Raw genomic sequence first — 21,103 nt, 5'->3', positions numbered from 1 at the left:
TTCTTTGTCTCTGCAGCATCAGGAGGGCTGGTGTAATAAGCACAGTGTCAGACTATCAAATATATTTCTTCTGTGGATGTACCTTCCCCAAAGACTGACTTTATGTGGTAAAATTATAACATATGATCATTCTCTCCATCCTCATCTCTCTAACGGTTTCAAAAAGAATAATGTAGCTCTTTTTCTGTGAGAAGTACTACTGTAGAAATATTATGAGGTTCTGAGTGCAGAGGTCCCCTGGCATCGAAACGAGTGAGCATTGTCTGTTCTTTAAATGCAGGTCACTGTTGTTTAGTGTTGGAGAAAAATTCAGTTAAAACGCGTCAGCCTGAAGCAACAGATATTGGAAACAAAATGCTATGGAGCACTTTAAAAATGTATTTTATTTTGTCTTCCCCATGCCTACAAGAGCTTCCTTCAGAGGCCTTTGTGTGGAGGTTTCCTCCCTCCCCCCTTTCCTGGTCCCCTTTCCCCTTTTTTTCTTTACTGGATTCATTCTTTCTCATTTTGTAAACAGTGATTTTATTTATATATCCACTTGTTCTAAACAAAGCTAAGAAATAAACTTTAAAATACAAATTCACTAAGCCTCAAGTCCACTGCTGTAACAATACCTAAGTAGATTGCATTAAATGTAGGTATCTGGTGTGTGATCTCCTAAAATAATAATTGAACTATTTATTAGTACTTGGTTCAACCCAGGCTGATGGTATACACAAAAGGTAACAGTCTTAAAGTCTGATTTCTTCTAATTTTTCTCCCTTTTTTCTCTCTCCAATTTTCAGGCATGGAAGAGAAGATGGTTTGTTCTTCGGAGCGGCCGTTTAACAGGGGATCCGGACGTGTTGGAATACTACAAAAATGACCATGCCAAGAAGCCTATCCGTATTATTGACTTAAATTTGTGTCAACAAGTGGATGCTGGATTAACGTTCAACAAAAAAGAGTTTGAAAACAGCTATATTTTTGATATCAACACTATAGACCGAGTTTTCTATTTGGTAGCAGACAGCGAGGAGGAGATGAATAAGTGGGTCCGATGTATCTGTGATATCTGTGGGTTCAACCCTACAGATGAGGGTAAGTCCTGTTTTTTCTGAGAAGATGCAGTGCCTACATGCAAAGAACGTTTCAAAGATCAGATAACTATCTTTAGCTGGCATATGTTTTAAAACTTGTATGCATTGGCTGTGAAACTTCCGTGTTACTTTGAAAAAAGTAAGCAGAACCAAGGGGGATATTAAGAATTTGTTACAAATTGAGTGTGCCGTAGAACTTGGATGGCGCTCCGCTGTTTTGCATGGCATTAGGTCTTGAGAACACAGGAAAAATCTTTAAGTAAAATCATGTGCAGCAGTAGATCATCATAATCATCAAAGGTATCCCATTTGGTATAAAAACATATGGTTATGCAAGCAGGAATGAGTGCAAAATGTCAGGTTTCTAATATTACCATTTCTCTGTCTGCTTTGCAATTTGGGGGGAAAAAAAATTCCACCCTCCACCAGCTGAAACAAACAAAAAATAACTTGTAGTTCTGCACTATCCAGCTCTAATCCTACCAAAATAGACATTTTGTGAAGGCAGCTTATAGGAAACAGGATGGTGTATTTAATTCCTTACAAACACCTTGTGGCCATTGCTTGTCCTGAATCCATTCTTATTTATTTACTTATTATTCCTGCATTCCTTGTGGAGATTAGTGGGTTGCATGACTTGCTGTAGCTCTGTGCACAGTCCCAAGAAAAGATTAAATAGGCGGTAAGAGGGTTATGAATAAGGCATGCCTGACTGAAGGGGCTAGAATTAAACCCTGCATTTTGCAGGATTGTGGATTGAGGGAGGTGACGGGGAAAAGGGCTTGCATCACTTCTGCTCTAGCCAAAAGTGACTGGAAAATATTGTGCTCTGAAGAGGGGCCCTTTTCTTTCTCGTTGCTGCAGTTTTGAACTAAAACTTTGTCACGGAAACCTGATCTGTGAATTACCACTCAGATAGCAAATTCAGTGAAGGGTGCTTGTTTTGACAGTTCCAACATATTTTCATGGCATCCTGAACATACCCGAGACCACCCACAGCACGTTTCTAAGAGTGATTGCCGGGTGATTCAATGTTCAGTCTGCCAGGCATCCCTTGCCTATGGGAGAGGGGTGGGCAGGTGGTTGCCCTTCAGTGAATAACACACAAGTGCACCAGTGCAACTGTAGGCTGGAGGTGCACAGAAGTCGTAGGTTCTGGGGACAAACTAGGAATCTGGGAAACGTGTTTAACTGGCAGCTCTTTGGCAGAGCACAAAGGAGCTTGTGGAGAGGTAGAGTCCCCTCAAAACTGTGAGGCCTTTCCTCTGAGGGCTGGTTTATTGCTAATCTTTAATTTTCTGTTGATGGTTACAACATCTGCTGTTGAACTGAAGGTGAAACACACTATGGATGTGGAGAGGTCTAACTGTGCCATCATAGACCATTTGGACCAAAACTGGTTTTTGCTCCAGCCAATTGTATTGATAAATTATCCCCATTTTGCTTTCACTGCATTTTAGCTTTGGCTGGATTATTCCAACACCTTTACTTCACACAACTGACAGTTGACAGTACTGTCTGTTTTGTAGGTTTAGTAACGTCTTACAATGAGTTGAGGAAGAATTTAAAAAAGGAAAGTGTACTGAGTGTTTATTGCCAAGTTCTTATTTTTCCAAGATGAATCTTCCTACTAGAGGAAGAACAAGTCATAAAAGTACTTTATAAAATCTGTGTTAACCTGCAGTTTATTTTGAGAAGTTAAAGAGTAGGAGAGGTTCAGGCAGTAAAAAAGCACTATTAAAATGCTCTTGTGAGACCCTGCTTGGAGTATGCGTATGGTTCTGGTGTCCCCAACATAAGGACATGGAACTACTGGAGCAAGTCCAGAGGAGGGCCATGAAGTTGATAAGAGGACTGGAGCACCTGCCCTATGAAAACAGGCTGAGAAAGTTGGGGCTGTTCAGCCTGGAGAAGAGAAGATTGCATGGAAACATTGCAGAAACCTTTCAGTATCTGAAGGGACCTACAGGGAAACTGGAGAGGGACTCTTCATCAGGATCTGTAGTGATGGGACAAGGAATAATAGATAGTAGCTGAAAGAGGAGAAATTTAGGCTGGATGTATGGAAGAAATTCTTTACTGTGAGGGTGGTGAGGCACTGAAAGAGGTTACCCAGGGAGGTTGCAGTTCCTCCAATCCTGGCAGTGTTCAAAGCCAGGTTGGATAAGGCCTTGAGCAATCTGGTCTAGTGGGACGTATCCATGCCTATGGCAGAGGTGGGACTAGATGATCTTAAAGGTCCATTCCAACCCCTTAACATTCTATGATTCTATGATTTTAGTCTTGAACTAAACAAACTGAGTGTATGGGACATAACCAATCTCCCCTTTAGCCTGTGGAAGCAGAAGATAATTTTCTTTGAAGCTGGACAAAATATCTCTTGTCGGACTGGTTAAGGGCTGTGTTATGAGAGGATTGTCACAGGCATCCTTTGCTCCATCAAGGACTAGGAGCACCACTGGCCGATTGCTCCTGCTGGTGTTTGTTTGAAAGCCCAGGCCCGTTGCCTCCTTGGATTTACAAAGGAAGAAGTTACAAGTTGTTGCAGCTAATGCTATTAGAAAACAAATATGGAGTTGTTATTTTGCTGTTGGGGGAATGAGGGACAAAGAGTTGTGGTAAATGTAGATAGACCAAAAAAATAAAGATCACTTCAGAGTAGCTGTGAGCTGCTCTTTTCATACTTAGTGAAGACTCAGAGATTCCTATGATGCTAAGTTTGTGTTTATTGTGTAGAAATTATTTTGAGCACTCATTTTTTGAGCACTCACCTAATGCTTTGCTGTGACCTTCCAACTAGAAATTGATCTATGCCTGTGAAATCTCTTCATTGTGGAGATCTGCAGTGTTACATTTGTATTTGGACATGGATAACTTTATGTTCTTCAGTCATTATTACAAGCCATTGAGTCTCCAGATTTCTGATTGCATCATAGTATAGTGTAACTTGTAATGATTGCATTACAATTACAATATATGCAATACATGGCTTTTTATGGAGAGTTTCTTTTAAGAAAGCGTTCACAGTGGTTTAGGTATTTTAAACTTACAGCAAGACAGAAACATGAAGGAATTTTTTCTCCTTTAAATAAGGTAAATAATTCTTTCACTTTCAACAAATTAATTTCTGGGTACTTGTTATGTTTTCTTCAGCCAGTGCTTCGTTTTTAATTTGTTTTCAAATGTAAATTTTGTTTCTGTAGCATCTTTCTTTTTAAAATGTACATGCAAAGGTGGGGGAAGCGACACATGAGCATGGGGTTTAGTTTTACCTCAGAGCTTCATATTGCACTTTTAGCATTCATATTCTGTCTCTAAGGTCATAATATTATAAGTCACCTGGAAGTTATTATGGAACTATAAACAAAAATGTGTCATCAGTATTTTGTGTGCTTTGAAGTCCAGCGAGAGACATTATGGGATGAGGAGACCCATAAATGGACCTAGGAAGTATCTGTTCTCTGCTGAAATACTGTGGCCTGAACTTTCAGAAGGATGGAGAGAAAAGTTTAAAGAAAGGTAGCAATATAGGAAATGGATTTTTTTAAAGTGATTGATGAGAAGAAAGGTTGAAGGATTTTTTTTTTTCCCTGGGAAGAAAATACTGAGGGAAGAACTGACTTTCAAAAAAAAAACTGTGATAAGCAGGACATGGATTAGTTGTTATCTGAAGAGAGAAGTTGTTTTTCTCTCAGTGAATGATGTAACAATAAAGAAAACCCTTCTAAGGATATTTAAGCACAGGCTGTGAAAGCCCTTCCCTAGAATTCAGTAGGTATCTGTGATGAATGTTCTATACGTGATCCAGCTCCATGTTTCTGTAATTTAGTGAATTGCATGCTTGACAGAGCAAGGGAAGGAGGAAATAATCTTACTATATGCAAACATGTTACTTGCATGTATTTATTTGAATAAAGATAGCAATAGCAAAGTAAACCAGAAGAAATAACAAGGCAAAGCAGAAGGAAAAAATAAAAAAAGGGAAGAACAAGACATTGAAATCTACTATTACATTTACACAAATAATTACGTGTGGTAAAGAAAGTTTGTCATCAGAAGGACCGTACTTTGAAGGAACTGCAGCTTTTTTCATACATGGCACTTTCAAAGTCTGCAGTGTTTTGTGTTCAGGCAGCTGCTATCTGCTGTGTGCCTCTCGTGCCTTCTGCCTTTGGGACAATTTTTTTTGGAGAACCATGCATTTTTCATCGTGTTCTGATAATCCATGCACTGCAGGTTGATCACAGCTAGGCTGCAGTATCAGTGACAGGATGAACATAACTTCACCTTGCCATCCTGGCTCCTTGCATTCTCTCCAGTGCTGTGCTGTGCTGATCTCCATCTCCGATCAGGATATCTCTGTGCTGCCTGTAACACATGCATGGAACAGAAAACAGACTCTGCCACTAAGAGCTTACTGTCTGCAGTAAGAGACATCAGCACAGGAGCAGGGGCAAACAAGGTGTCTTTGACCATTGTGACAGTATTAGTGCCTCAGGTGTTGGACTGTTGCTGAGCCCTGGGCTTTTTTCAGAAGAAATTTTCAGGAGGTCTTCGATAAGTAGTGGATATTGGAGGTGAAGGGTCTGCCTGTAAGAAATAAAAAATGTTGTTCTTTGACAGCTTTAACAAGTGGATGACGGAGGCTGGAACACTTGGCAAATCAAAATCACCATCCCTATGGCATAGGAAGAATAGTAGAGATCTTGGTCATGAAAGGACTCAAAAGTAAGGACAGAGAGATGAAGGAAGAGAGGCTCTGGAGGAGCATAAAGAGACGTGCAGTAACAGAAAAATAAGCTTAAAAAATTTTTGCAACAAGTTAACACCATGGGGATGATGTACCTAGGGATGAGTTGAGGGGTTTTTGTATCTCTTCCATATGATTTACTAGGGACAATGTTGGCTCAAAGGTGACATGCCAGAAGGATGAGTGACTGGTGACCTGGAGTGCAGTAAAGAACAGCATAAAAGGACTGAGTTAAGCGTTAGGAGAGAGACCCTCCAGAGAAGGACTATGGGTCTATTCTCTTGAAAGTGAGGCAGTAGGTTTAGAGGGAATAGTGGCACAGGGGTGTGCATCTCTTTTCTGGAGGCTTTGGTTGTTTCTTTGAGTGAGTAAAGTTTCAGGGATAATGGCCACTGACACATATAAACATGATTTTTATTTTTTTTTTAAGGATGGAATTTCTGAGAAGTGAGGATAGACTGTGATGATATTAGAGTAATGTGGCAAAATCGCATAGGAATAATCAAATTTTTGATAGAGGTGGTAGCTGGTGGCTCAAGAGCTGAGTAAAGGGAGGCAAAGCTGAGATGATCATTGCCTGTTATCTAAAGAAGAAAGAAAGGACAGCAGAGAGGACTAAAATGTCTTCAGCTTCAGATGATGTGTTAAAAGAATAGATGGTTGAGTGAGATGATGGTGAATAGAGCACAAAATTTGCAACTGTAGGTCTTCTCTTGCAAAATGTAAGGAAAAAATACATCTATTTAAAAGATAATGTACTATCAGGGGTACAATCAAAGTCTTAATCTTGAGTGTTTGGGGTTATTATCTTAAGCTGCCAACTGCATGTAACTGAAGTTCACATGGAAGGTGATTCTGCTCTTCCTTGAGGAAAAAGGAACTGAATCTATTGTGCCTAGATAATTAACTTCATTTTCCCTGGTTTCTGCTGGACACCTTTTGTGCTGCTAACACCACCTGATGAGTCCCTGGGAAAAGGGGGCTGCAGGGAGGTGGGGTGGAAAACTCTTCTGCGGATTGCTCACTCTCAAGCTGTGAGGTGCTGAGAGGCAGGCACAGGGATGCTCACGGTCCCAGGTACGGTGTGGGAGCCCCAGCTGGGAAAACTCCCCAGGTGGTCAGAGAACCATGGCTCTGCTGTGGAGAGCTCTGGGCCTTGTCAGAGAAGAAAAAAAAAAATCCCAAGTGTTTTAATGTGGTGGGCTGCACTGTTTCTCTTCACAAGCACCTACAGAAGTTAGTCTGTAACAGGGCTCCTTGATTATTTTTCCTGTGTCACCCAGCCTGTGAGCCATCTGAGGATGGAGAGAACAGGCTACAGATGTTTTTTTCCTTTTTTCTCCTTTTGAATGACCAGTCTTCAAAAGAAAATTGCAGGTGGAGAGGGGGAATAACTTCTGAGTGGAAATGCTTCTGGTATTTTCAAATCTTAAATGGGTAACCAGAAGTGTAGCTTAAAATTACATATGAACTGCAGATAACTACTAAGTACTAGATTTGAGGTGTTAACTCTGAAAACTGAAAACTTCTGCGTGTGATAGGAACCTGGTCATGTTTCTGGTTTGGATGCAGGAGGCAGAATTGTCCAAAGCATAACATACAATGAGCAACTGCTCATTAGTGTGCTTTGGGATATCACGTTTGTCTTCAGAAAACGAGAGATACTGTGAGATTGCATTAAACTGAGGAAACAAACTCATGAAATGCACAGGAACTTTTAAATAAAGTATTTTAAAAGATCATCTCTGGGTATAGCAGGAAGGTTCCTAATTGAGGTTTGCTGCATAGGTTTCATATGGGCTGCAAGCCGATCGCTTACGCCGAAAACCAAAGCCAGGCTCTTGTGTCTGTGCACCCTCTGGGCTGGGTCTGGCTCACACCTATTGAGTCAGTGTGTGAGCAGAGCAAGTGCCTGTCTGTCTGTGCCCCTCAGCGTACATGTGCTTGTGCTCTGGGCAGGCACTTCAGACATGTGGCCCTTGGATTCCAGAATCTTTCACTTGAGACCACGGAGAGGCTGATGCTAGAGGAAGCTCCAGCAGTGTATTTCAGGATGTATCAGGTTAAGTAACAGAGATAACAACTTGACAGACCTAATTTAAAACAAACAAACAAAAAACAAATACACACTCCCCAACAAAAAACCCTAAGAAAACAGCAAAAAGTTCTTTTAAGGTTTAAACTGAAGATATGAAGTTTTTGTAATATTATAAAGGCTCCTACTGTTGTATCTGTAAATTTTTGCTCAAAGTTATTACTTTGACATTTTCTTGGCCATTAATTATTTTAATAACATCTACATCATAGCAAATGGATTGAATGAAGTATCTGAGAAGAATAGAAGAGTCATGCCACTGCATATCTGTTGCTGATTCACTGTTCCAGTGGGAAAATCCCATTTCTGTTTTCATGTTTCTACCTATGAACTGCAAAGAATGCATTTTCTTACTTTGATTGCAATTTTGACATTTAAAGAAATGCTTGCTGTAATGAGGCCTCTGTGTTTTGTTCACTATAAGAACAGTCCAAGTATTTACATAATTAGAATTTTAAGAGACTATATATCATAGTCTAGAAAACAATTTAAATTTTGCTTTCATTTAAAAAAAAAAAACAAACCCAAAACAAAACACATACCTAATCCTAAATGGAAACTCCCACACTCAAATGTTCTAGGTTGTCCACAAAGCACAGATATAGTAACTTGTGCAATAAAAAAGCTTTATACAGTTAAGAAGGAAGAAAGGGAAGCCTTTTATTATTCTTATTCAGAAAATGCTCTTTTTACCTCATTTGTTTTATGAAATGCAAAAATGATTATGAGGGAAAAAGTATAAATTCTAGCAAAGATGATGCCTGTAACTGCTCTTAACAAACCAACTGATAAAACTCTTGCCCTGTTTTGAGAAAGCTGCTTGTTCTAGCTGCACTGAATGTAGGAATTATAAAAACAAAATAGGATTCTTGTTAGACTCATTTGCATGTTAAATATTCTGGCTGTTTTTCCAGCTCCCAGTTATTTCAAAGCAGTCCGAGTGTCTGAGCTCTGGGAACAAACCAAATGACTTACAACGCTCTTTGGTGTGCAGATGACCCCTTCCCTAAAAATCTGCTAGTCCAAAGTGGAGCAAGTTGTTGATTGTACTCTTTGAAATCATAATAGGCTGCTGGGAGAGAAACTTCCCGTCATATCAGCTTCAGAAGTACGTGGCTAAAGAGAACATTTGAGAGGGTACAGATAGGCAAACAACATTCATTTGCTCAGTGATGAAAGCTTTAACATGCCTGTTTTCTTTGTAGTCAAATTTGAAATTCCATCAATGCATAGAGCAAATTTGAAGTAGCCCAGCATGACGTGCTTTAGACTAAATTCACTTGCATGAGCCCACACTATTTGACACATACAAAATGCCTGTGTGAGGATGAATTTCAGATCAGAAATTTGGTATTTTAATAGTTTAATGCTCTATCCACTGGGAAAAAAATAATAATAAAAAAAAATCAACCAAACCACACACAAATTCCACAACACATCCATAGGAGGATCAGGGATTTTATCAAGTGGTATCTGTGTCAAAAGAAATGAGGCAGCTCATCAGAAGGAAGATGTCCCTAACGATCCATTAACATTAATGGGCTTGAAATCCTTGCTCAGAGAACAGACCATGAAATTTCTAGACAGGTGAACAGCATCACTTCTAATATTCAGTAACAATCGAAAGGCAAAGGTTGGGATAGGAATAGAATGAATTATTGTTATGTCTTTGTAAATCAGTAAGAGTGTCCCAGACCTTTCTCTGTGCTTTTTATGCGAGTGTTAGTTTCCTTTCTCAGGAAAAAAAAAATAGTAGAGCTAGGACAGGTGAGGGTGAAGGAAAACCAGATCTGCAATGAAATCGCTTCTGTACCAGGAAAATTAAGCAGCACCAACTCAGTAAAACTGTGACAAAGTTGCGTAAAGTTGGGAATGGGGATTGTGAATAGGAGGCAATTGTTCACTGTTTCTCTGAAGATAGGAGCTGAAGGATATCAAGTGAAGCTATCAGGCAGCAAGTTTAGCATAAAGTGGTTTTCATGACAGAAGTAATAACATGCAGACCTCACTGCCACAGAAGGGTAGTAGAGACAAAAATAAAAAAGGATTCAAAAAAACCAGGAGAAATTCAGAAAACAGTGTCAGGGCTGGCGAGCATGGCAGTGGTGCAGCCTCTGCATTTGGGGTGCCCCAGAAGTTGGAGGTCGTACATCAGGCTTGATGTCTGCAACAGGCCACCATCAGACAGGGCATCATGGGCTTCAGAGAACACAGCTCTGTGCCAGGATGTTTAGCCTAATGTTTGACCTGCGCCACCGCGCCTCATTTCACCAATCGCAGCTTATAGCCAGTCTGTAACTTCATTTTCTTTCTCTCTCACGCACACTTTTTTCTCAAAGTAATTTTTTCTTTCTCCGGATTTGTTGAATACATTGGTCCTCTTTAAAAGGTTTTGAAATTATTTTTCCCTGGAAAGTTACCCTTGAGTCTTGCTGGTCTTTCTGGGAATGTCAGTACATGGCCTGTTTAATTGCATCGGTGTCACGTAGGCATGCATTGTGCTGTATACCTGCTGGGCTCTCCTGACTACACGAGGTCTGATTGACACACCCATCTTCCCTAGAAGCCCCATGGACGTCCTCTTTGATGTCTTTTTTTCTCCTTGTCTGAACTTGGCACCAAGCAAATTTAACAACGTGAAAGCTGTGTGTAGTCAGGGACAAGGAGCAGGGGTGGGGACCATGGTACACCAAAGCACTTGAGGATCTTGTCTGTAAGTGTGGTCAAAGAATGAGACTGTATTTGGCAGAAAACCTTTCCTCTCCATTCTCAGTCCTGCATTCCTCAGTTCTGGAGGGGACAGGACAGAGATAGTCATCCTTTCTTTCCACTATCTCTTTTCCAGGGGCAAGAAGTACACGCCTGGTAGGTCCATTCAGGCACCTCTCCATTCCTGCTGTGTAACCCCAGCATTAGGAGAGTCAAGAAATATCAGTAGGTGCCTCAAATAGGCTCTTTTGAGCTCTTGAATTTCCTAAATAATAGAAAATTGTTCAAGTCCCTGGATGCAGTCTGGTTCTGCTTTTCTCCTGCTAACTAGCTTGATGAATAGGTCATGCATAACCTTTAATAAAAACTTTTTTTTTTAGTTATCCTACCTTTTCAGGTAGGTTGAGTTGAAGAATTTTCATATACCTAGACTTCTTCCACCCACATGGGTGTGGTGGGATTTAATTTCTGAGCCTGTGTAAGTGCCATGGGAGTTCAAAGCAAGTGCTGCTATTTCTATTTCCACGTCTAAATCACTTATACCTAGTATACACAGAACTGGAAGCAGGGCTATTTTCTGGGCTGCTCATCTGGTTCTTCCCAGAATAGTGCTGGAGTTACTTTGTAGTGCATAGCTGGCCTGTAAGCCTAATAGGAGCTGGAGCAGTCTTTATATGTTCATTTAAACAATGCTAATAAAAAGCATCCATTCTTGGGATGTGCAAATAGGAGCCTTGATAATTGAGGAATAGTTTGCTTAATTATGTTGTTCTTAGTCAATGTATCATTAAAACAATGAAAAAGTTAAATGATTGTTTAATGTCTGACTGTCAATATTTTCTAGTCTCCCAGATAATTAAATAGTATTTGGGAGGAAAAAAAGACATTACTTTAGAATATACATGGATAGGAAGTGCATAAGAATTATAAAGATAAGGTTATTTAAAAAACCCACAATCCAACACCTTTGCCCCCGCAAGGAAAACCCAAACCAAACCAAAACAAAACAAGGAAAAAAAACCCAATCCAATCACAACTGCTTCATTTATTGCATTACAGTAAGGAGTTTGGCTTGGTGGAGCATGGTACCTGTTGTGCCTCTGCGTTATTTTTATACTTCTAAGGAATCTTCCTTTGCAAAAGCAGCGTTTTTCCTGTTGCTTTTCAGATACTGAGAGTGGCCAGTTCTTGCCTGGTGACTAATCTCAAATGTTGAAGTGACCTTGATCATAAAGGGAGGAATACTTTGCAAATGCTGACTCAGGTTGCCATATAACTTATAATAACTTATAGGCCTTTGTCTGCTCTTGATTAAAACAACAGATTTGTGTTTTTAGCTGTACTACCGCACCTGTCAGCATCTTTGTTCTTTCTGTGACCAGAAAGCAGGTAAAATAAGTCACTAAATAAGGCATACTTAAGAAGTTGGTTGCAGTTTGAAAATCTAATTATTTATATATAAATTTAATTACTTTGAAATGAGTCTTAATATCCAGATGTTCTCATGACCACCCATTTTGACAGATTTGAATTAAAGCCCAAGAATTTTCTCATCCTCTGTTAATAATTTTCTTTTTGTAGTACTGAAAGACTATTTCCTCACTGTATAAGGAATGCTTTGCTCCTGTGTTTTGCAGATGCTGTGAAGCCACCAGTCAGTTCTTTACAACCATCTGCTGAGTTACCCTTGCCCATCAACACTTCACCACCTTCCATGCAAGCAGAATCTTCCCTACCTTCTCCTTACCGGCTTATTAACATCCCCCCACTGGAGTCTTCCTCCGGTCAAGAAGATCCTCAAGACTACTTACTGCTAATAAACTGTCAAAGTAAAAAACCTGAACCCATGAGGTAAGTGACTTTTATTTCTTAATAACATTTATTTGTATTACAAGCCAACACGTTTGTGCTAAAAGCACTTTTTTATTGCCAAAATATTGAGCATTCGAATGCACATAATCTATTCAAGGAAGCTGCCTGTAACTTCTGCTTCTTTTCTTTCTGTGCTTGAACTTTTTGCCGAAATAGTAAATTGTTTGATCAGTGCTAAACTCATGTTGTGTTCTTCAAAAGTGTGGGCAGCAATTGCTTGAATGAAGTATAGGAATAATGCAATGATCCAAGCATTTCATTCTAGCTTGGAGTGGTGCATGGCACACAACAGAGAAGTGCCCTTTCTTTAGCTACAATCTGATGTGCTTAATCCAGTTTAAGACCAGAAAAACCTGGAAGAATTTAGCCTTTCTTCCTTCTGGTATTTAGTGCCCCAGTTTTGCCAGTAAAAGCTTTCATGCAAGGGATTTTAGAAAACGTGCTGATATTTGTTATCACCTGTCAGGTTACCATCTCACTGAGTGCAGCAATCTTCAAGTGGTATTTGTTTACTACTGCTAGCATGGGTCAGACTCTCAAGCAAGAGTAAAAGGCAATTATTTTGTGATAATTAAGAATGCAGGAGGCTAAAACCACACTATTTCCATGTCCTGAATTTTAACTTTTTCCAAATAACAGATATTTAAAATCAAGCTCAAATAACCTTTATTTTCTCCTGAATAAAGAGTAACTACACTGTCAGTTCTCCAGAGAAGTGTGCAATAGGAAATTTTAAGGAAAGAGTTTAGAACTTCTACTGAATTAAATGTCTATTTATTTCTCCACCTGCTACTTCTAGCTTAAATAAATGCAAGCACCTCCTGCATAGAAGATGTTCATGGTAGCTACCTGGGAAGTATCACTATGTTTTGCCAGAATGGATCATGGTGGCCATTCCTGGAGTAGCTGCCCAGGGACATAGTGGAATTTGTGTTCTCTTTAAAAAAACTTCAAAAAACCCAAAAACCACCAACCGAAAAAAAACACCCAAACAAAGGAACCACAATTGAACTTGACTGGACAAGCTCCTGAGGAGCCTCACCTGATTTTGAAGGGTTTTGCTTAGAGGTATTGGAAGAGCTGGAGCAGATAATCTCCAAAGGTACCTTCTAACCTTGAGTATTCTGTGGCAGAGCCCTATAAATCCCTCTGGCAAACTTTTTTCCTGCAGTAATTTCAAATAAAATCTGCTGAGGTATTTCCAGAAAAATAAACAAAACGTCATACTATTTTTGTGATTGCAGACAAGTACATGGAAGCTGAGAAAAGCTTCATTTGAAAAGTGTTTTCATGAGTATTTCACATATTTCCTTAGGGCCATACCTTTTAGTGGTGGTGCCTTCTTCATCAACACCTTGATGCTCTGCCAGTTTTCCCTCTGCCATGTGCTCTGTGCTCCCTTGGCATTTTTATCTTGCTCTGTTGTGCCTGAGGAGTTTCCTGCTCCACTTACTGACTATTACATGGTGGAAAAGTATCCGCCCTTCACAATCTTCCCTATACAAACAGACAGTGAGCCCACAGTTTCCCCAGAGTATGGAATGTGCAGGTTACAGGCAGCGTGGTGTGCCCTAAAAACTCCTGCAGGAGAAGGGGAAACCCAGTGTCTGCTTTCTCACTGTTAAAGATTTCAGTGTTTTGTGATGTTTCGAAGCTGATAGTGCCCAAGAGGTATGTCACTGTTCCTGCCAGAAGCTTTTAAGAGTTTGGTATTGATTCCAGAACATCTTGGCAGAGGAATCTTGACTTTCATTTCAGAATGGCCCATCAGAAATGTGTCTGAGTGCTCGTTTGCTTCTGTGAGGGATGGGCGCAGAGCAGAAGTTTAACACCACCCCAGGAAGTGTGTTTTTAGGAATTATGAAGGTTGAGATGTGTAATTCACTTTCTGACCTGATTTCTGCAGTTATGTGATAAGTGGGTTAAGTAGGGGCTGAGGAGACTGTGAAAGGGGGCACAAAATGTGGCAAAGTAGAGAGTCCATAAGTAGCCTGCAAAATTTCTTGGTGAAGACACTGGTGACACAGGGGAGAAGGTGCTGGCGCAGGCAGAAAGTCCAATGGAGATAAAATGCCCTGTGAACTGAGAAAGAACTGATCAAAATCTTTGGGAGTGTAGAGGTTGTTTAAATGAATGATGGTTTTATAGGAACATTTGAAGACAGTGAAACATTGGCAATGTGATCACTTGGATATTATATGGGCTTAGTGTATTATACGTAACTAAATTCACTAAATAGCTATGTCCTTTCATTATAAAAGCTGTAATAATGAAAATTCAGAATAATATTTGTGCTGGAATTCAGTTCCACCTAAAAGGATAATTTATGTTTTATGTCTGGTAAAGTAGGTATTCTGCTGGATTTGGGCCAGAGTATAGAGCATATAGACCTTTTCCAATGGAATTAGAGCTTTGTTTATGTGTGTATCATGTTACTAAGATGATCAGTAAGAGTGTACTCTGTGCACTACCCCAGTCCACATCCTTAAAAGCAAAGAAAAAAATGAAATGGCTACATCATTTTCCTAATAATTTCCAGGCTTGGAGCAGTATATCTGTGTATTTCATACAGACTTAGTGCAAAGTGCAAAGCTTAATAGCTGTAATTAAACAGGCAGGTACTGTTAATTAAATGATTTTATTTCTGTGATGTTTTCCCTTTAGACTTAAAAGTTGCCAATATGCAGAGGGAATGTTTTCTATTCTAATTCTGCATTTTACTTTATAGGTAATCTGGGAACCACTGAATTTTATTTCAAGGCTTTGAGGTTCTTTTCTGGGTGAGATGGGTAACTGTGAAATATAGAGGAAGTATCCAAGCTGCCTCTTTGGAATTTTTTGAGAATTGTGGTGTTTCAGAACTAGTAAATAGTTTTGAAATGCTTCATTACAATGTCATGCAGTGCAGCGCATACTGTTGTGAGAACATCTTGGATGCAGCAGTTGCAGCTGTAACAATCACGCTGTATTTTGTCTAAAATAGTTTTATGCTCTGATCACCCTTGACTTGAGAAAGAGCATTGTTTGACTGTAACATTTAGTGAGATTTTAAGGTTTGCATTTGGATCCTAGAAGGGAAAATGCAGCCAAAGACTGTTTCCAACGCCGTTATTGTTCTGGCTCATTCGAGGGGTATACTGAAATACTAAACGCTGTCTTCCTCGTCTTTCCTGCATTTATGAACCAGCCAAGGATCACCCTTTCTCTCAGAAGAAGAGCAGGAATACCTGCTATTAGAAGACTTTGAAAGTAAAAGGATTCCACTGCAGTGAGTGAACAGTAGCCATTCTTGGCACATGTGTGAGAAATTAATCACAGACCCATTAACTTGCCTGAAAATACTGTTCGTTTGAGATGCGTCTTGCATGGTGTTCTGTGAGTTTTAACAGAAGAACCTTGTAACTTTGGCTTGCATTTTCTGGAAAGAAAGATGAGTTATTATTTATTTGTATATCTACCACATTTTTTTTCTGTGCTTGCTCATTTGTCCCAGATTGCTGGCACACAAGAGCAGTTTTGCTGCCATTTCGTTCGTAATATTCTTCTTAATCAGTCATATTGATTCCTGCAGATGGGAAAAGAATCAGCTGAAAAGGATGAGTGGTCAAGCCAGTCTGAATACAGTATTTTAAAAAAGGGGATGATTGCCCCTCAGATTAAAACATTTCTTAAACGTTTTTTTGCTGGGTCTCTGTCAACATGTAGTTTTTAGTACATGGATGCTTTTCACTGGATTCCCCTTGCACTTCTTCTCTGGGCACCTTAATGCCTAGTCTTTCTAGTCCAGCAGGCTGTACAATTTTCTTTTCTTGATATGTGGAAAGACATGTCCAGTAAGGTAACACTGGGTAAGGGGTAGTTTGGCCACTTAGCATAATTTGGAGATGTGTGATGCCCACATGTGATAACACTGAATTCATCTCATAGCCATCCTGTGCTTGTAAAGTGAGGAGTTATAATTGTGTTATATCCAGCCTTGCCATTATTTTAAACTGAGGTACTAAAAAAAATTAATACTTAATAACAAATTGTTAATGGAATATTTAAGGCAATTGTTGGTTTTTTTTACTGAGCTATACTAAAGTGCTTGGTAAAAATTAAAATTCCCGAAGTAGAGAAGGCATCGTGTCAAAAAAAAACAAAACAAGCAACCAAACAAAAAAATCCCCCACGAGTAAAGTTTGTTCCTGTCAACTATGCTTTGTGCATTTTCAGAATTGTACATGGTGTTCATACCATGATCAGTGGTTAATGCTGATTTTTGAAAACTAGTTAAAATTCAGAGGCTGAATTCCCTGTCTGTTTTCGGATTTAAACTGCTTTCTTTGTTTCAGACTCTCTTCAAACTTTTAGTCTTGCAAAATCCAGTTGCTTACAACTTTTAGTCTTGCAAAATCCAGTTGGTTACAACCCATTCATATTTTGAAAACTGTTTCAGTAGACTGAGAAGTTGATTCCAAAAGATTACTTTAAAAATTGTGAAGTAAATCAGAAATGCCCTCTTATAATGACAAACGTAAGTTGTTGCCATTAGCTAAACAAATTACAGACCTGGCTGTCTCATGTGTCATGGTTTTTGAAAGTCTTCTAAGTGCTTGTGGTCAAGGAGAAGCACCATCCACTTAGAGCCAGAAAAACTCCTATATTCAAAATAACATTTGTTGCTTGCATATGATGGGTAATCCTTAAGCACTGGCATCGTACATGTGCTGTTGTTGCATTTTGAGCTCTGGTTATATACTCCTGCATGTTTTCCCAAGATAAATGTGGTGTTTATGTTTTATTTCCATAGTTTTAGAACGTTTTTCATTTTAAAGTATATCCTAGTGAAGTGGAACTAATAATTTTGGTTCTGCAATTGATTGTCAGTGTCCAGCTTCTCTAGACTGCCCGCTTTATTTTTTTAGCATAAAAAACAAGAGATCCCGATCCTTGCCACACTTGCTCATGTGAAAAACACTTGACTTTTGCTGGGATTTCAGTCTGAATGAATATCATAGAACTGGAAGAGTACATCTGGAAAGCGAGGAACTCCTGAATCAATTCTTTGAGTAAAGAGGAGGGGCTGACCTCAGTGTTACTGGTCACACTGTTGACAATTTATTAGGCAGTCTGTAACCTCGTGTAGTTCCTTCAGTCCTATGTGCTCTATTTTTTCAAGGGTTTTAAACGTCCAGTGGTTCATTCATGAATTTTTGAAGCTCTGAGGCTAAGGGAGTAAACTGTTAACAAGCAAGAGATACATTTTTTCATGGTCAGCCTCAGAGGGAATATAGAAAGTTTCACTCCCCTGGTTGTGCCGAGGATAAAAAATGAGAAAATTCTCGTATTTTTGGAGGGGAGTCTACTGAACTAATGCAGATTATTGTTCTGAGTTGCCTAGAAACCAGTTCTGACCAGTAAGACAGAACTGAAAACTATGTTTAAAATAATAACCCGAGCATTTTTCTACTGGAAAAAAGTGCCAAACCCCCTAAGAATAAGGAGAAGGTGATATAACTGCAGTGAGCGAACTCTCATAAGCTGCTCGTCATGATGGAAGATTGTATCTCTGCTATTAAACAAAACAAAAAGTTCTGTTGGTTGGATGAATGACATTTTTCTTGACTGCAGATGTCCATTCCAAGCTAACCATATTGGTTCCCTTGATAGCTGTTAGAGAGGCACTTTGGGAGGGATTACTCTGGTTTAGATGAATATCTGAGAAGAACAGACTGTGTTTCACAGAGTCTCCATTTCTCCGATGACTGCAGAGGAAACCTAAATGAAAAGCTAAACTGGATTCTTTTCTCCTTTGAGAAAGTTAGTTTTGTGCAAACTTATTGACAGATGAAATTTATATAATAATATATAATATAATATAATAATAATATAATATATAATAAATATATAATAAATATATATAATAAATATATAATAAATATTGGTTGTGATTCCTCTGAGGTAGAGAAGAATCTAAATAAGGGGGGAAATGCTTCTTGTGGTAGTCTATTTATTTTATTCCTCAAAAGTTACGGAACTGTGTGGTCCAGTTGCTTAATCGAGCTTAGTGAAATAGCAGGTGTTCACTGATACATATGCATGATGAAATACTTACATATGTATATATAAATTAACACAATGTATTGTGCTAATGAAAATAGGAAATACCATGGTATGATTGATAAAAAAGTGTATGGACTGCCTTAACTCCACCAGTGTTAGTATTTGCTGCTGTCTTGACTTTCATTTAAACAAGGAGTCCAATACAGAACTGAGACCAGTAACAACAGAAGTTCTCTGCCTGGAGCACAGTAACTGGGGAGGTTTACAAGGAAAATAAAATCATTGCAATGTGGTTACTTGCCACGTAAGTTTACTGGTAGTAAACTTAGTAAACATTAGTACTGGTTAGTACCAGTACTAATGAGTGCTATTCTCATAAAAGAATTTCCTAAGAAATCAAAGGTAAACAGCTGTGCAGCTTTATCTAACACCACTGCCTTAATTTGCATTCAAGACAAAAGCACTCTGTTGCACATGCAACGTTTGGATTTTTTTCCCTCAAAGAGCATACTGTTTTCCTCCTATTTATCTTCTTATCTCTTACTTCTCTTTCCTTTACATATTTCAAATGAGTTTTATATGGTCAGTACAACTTCAGGCATGCATTTAAGAGCATTATAAGCAGTCATTTTTTTTCCTCTTAACATCTTTTTCATACTGATTAGAACTAGCAAGTACTGCAAACCCAAGAATGGAGTGTCTTATTTTTACCTTTAATAGTGCCATTAAAAAGCTGCTAGTTTCCAGCATGGGTTAAAGAAATAATAATTTAAAAAAATCACCTCAGTCCACCCCCCAAAAAAAATAAAAAAAATCCCCCAGCTGCCTGAAAAACTGCTTCAAATTGGCATCTTGGAAATCACTTGTTTTATGAAACATCAACCTGTTGTGGAGCTGTTTGTAAAGCTCCACAGTTGTGTTACGTGTTTCACATGCATGGATTTGTATGTATGTAGTCACTTAGGATCCTTAAACACTACTGTTTGTTTGATAATTGAGTTCCTACATCTCATTAAAAAAAAAAAAACAAACCAAAGCAAATTGGAAGACACTGACAGACTTTTTAGTTGTTTACATTCCATATGTTGTGTCTACCGTTTGTAATGTTTGTTTTTTTTCTTTGTATTGTTCACCAACACTTCAATCTCACATATAGATCTCACGCTGACTCGGCAAAATCCAGCTCTTCTGAAACAGACTGCAATGATAACTTGCCCTCCCACAAAAACCCCGCTCCCTCAGCGAGCAAGCAAGCTGTGAACGGCTTCTTCCCGCAGCAAGGGCTCTATGACTCCCCTCCTTCTCGGACTGGACTGGCGCTGGCAGACTGCAGTCTCTATAACCTGCCCAGGAGTTACTCCCAGGATGTTTTACCCAAGGCAGCATCTCCGTCTGGGACCGACGCAGAAGGAGAGCAACATGTTTTCAACGCGCCGTCAGCAACGTCTTCATTGGACGCACAGATGAGACACGTCTCCATTAGCTACGACATTCCCCCCACACCTGGAGGTACTTATCAGATTCCACGAACTTTTCCAGAGGGAACATTGTCTCAGACTTCAAAACTGGAGACTATTCCAGATATTCCTCCGCCTCGGCCACCAAAACCTCACCACGCTGCAGATCGTTCTCCCGTGGAAACATGTAGCATTAGTCGCACTGCTTCCGACACAGACAGCAGTTACTGCATCCCCACAGCAGGAGTGCCGCCTTCCCGCAGTAATACCATTTCAACTGTAGATCTGAATGTCTTTCGGAAAGGTCAGTACTCCGTACTTTATCCTGCAGAATTTCTGTGTTAAGCGGTGGGGTCTTGTGAGGAATGATGGGATATGAATGATATCTAGCCCTTCGAAGCAAGTGTGTAGCCCTTCACAAGGAGGTCTGTGGTCAAAGTATGTAAGAAAGAGGAAAAAGAGATTATTAAAGGGAACCATCAAAACAGCAAAGCACAGAACATCAGTAAGGGATGAACATTGCACCGTGGCATTTGGTCTTCGCTAAAAATATTTGAAGATCTAGACATATTTATGGTGTTACTCATCTTTAGAAAACAGCAGTGAAGAACTAATCTTTTTTTTTTTCTGATGCCTAATAATTTTGTATCACTGAATTCAATACTGCCGTTATCAGTCTTTCAGAATGACCAAAGTGAGGTTGGTAAATTGTGGTCTAATCTGCAGAAGCTGAAAGAGTTTCATGAAGGTCAGTGGGATTTGGTGTATACCCAGAGCTTTGAGATCAACCCTGATTTGGCGATCATTGCCACCGATGTTTATTTCTCTACTTTGTGACTGATATGCTTAGTGCAGTTTTTAAGTAAAACTAAAGTTGTACCTTGTGGCCACCTAAATGTTGGTATTCCAGATGCGCTGCCTTGTGTGTTGTCTTGTTAACCACTTTTTTGCTGAGTTTCATCATTTTTTTAGGTTCCTGAAGCAAGTGGGTATTACAGTGTTATTTTTAGAGTGAAATTCTAAGGTGGTAATGGTGGATGCTAGTGTTAGAGGTCTTTTTTAAGGAGAATTGTTAGAGTTGTGCTAGGTATGGGAT

The 21,103-nt window shown here is 39.3% G+C and overlaps 1 protein-coding gene across 4 annotated transcripts in view; it reads left to right on the top strand.

Moving 5' to 3' along the window:
• Window positions 1–21,103, top strand: part of GAB1 (GRB2 associated binding protein 1) — a 99,816-nt gene that overhangs the window by 56,754 nt on the left and 21,959 nt on the right. For 2 of the 4 annotated variants that reach the window (XM_027885665.1, XM_027885667.1), the window contains exons 2-5: window positions 786–1,080; window positions 12,271–12,484; window positions 15,693–15,773; window positions 19,707–20,311. In XM_027885665.1, the coding sequence (XP_027741466.1) occupies window positions 786–1,080; window positions 12,271–12,484; window positions 15,693–15,773; window positions 19,707–20,311 (1,195 nt within the window). The remainder of the gene's footprint in view (window positions 1–785; window positions 1,081–12,270; window positions 12,485–15,692; window positions 15,774–19,706; window positions 20,312–21,103) is intronic. The other 2 variants (XM_027885666.1, XM_027885668.1) reach the window with 1 other exon arrangement.

Source organism: Empidonax traillii, unplaced genomic scaffold (genome assembly GCF_003031625.1).
Source record: "Empidonax traillii isolate 1590-97213 ecotype Southwest subspecies unplaced genomic scaffold, ASM303162v1 scaffold170:size2694500, whole genome shotgun sequence".
In the NCBI taxonomy this organism is placed as follows: domain Eukaryota; kingdom Metazoa; phylum Chordata; class Aves; order Passeriformes; family Tyrannidae; genus Empidonax; species Empidonax traillii.
The sequence above is the reverse complement of the archived record's forward strand: the minus strand, read 5'-3'. Positions and strand labels throughout refer to the sequence as shown.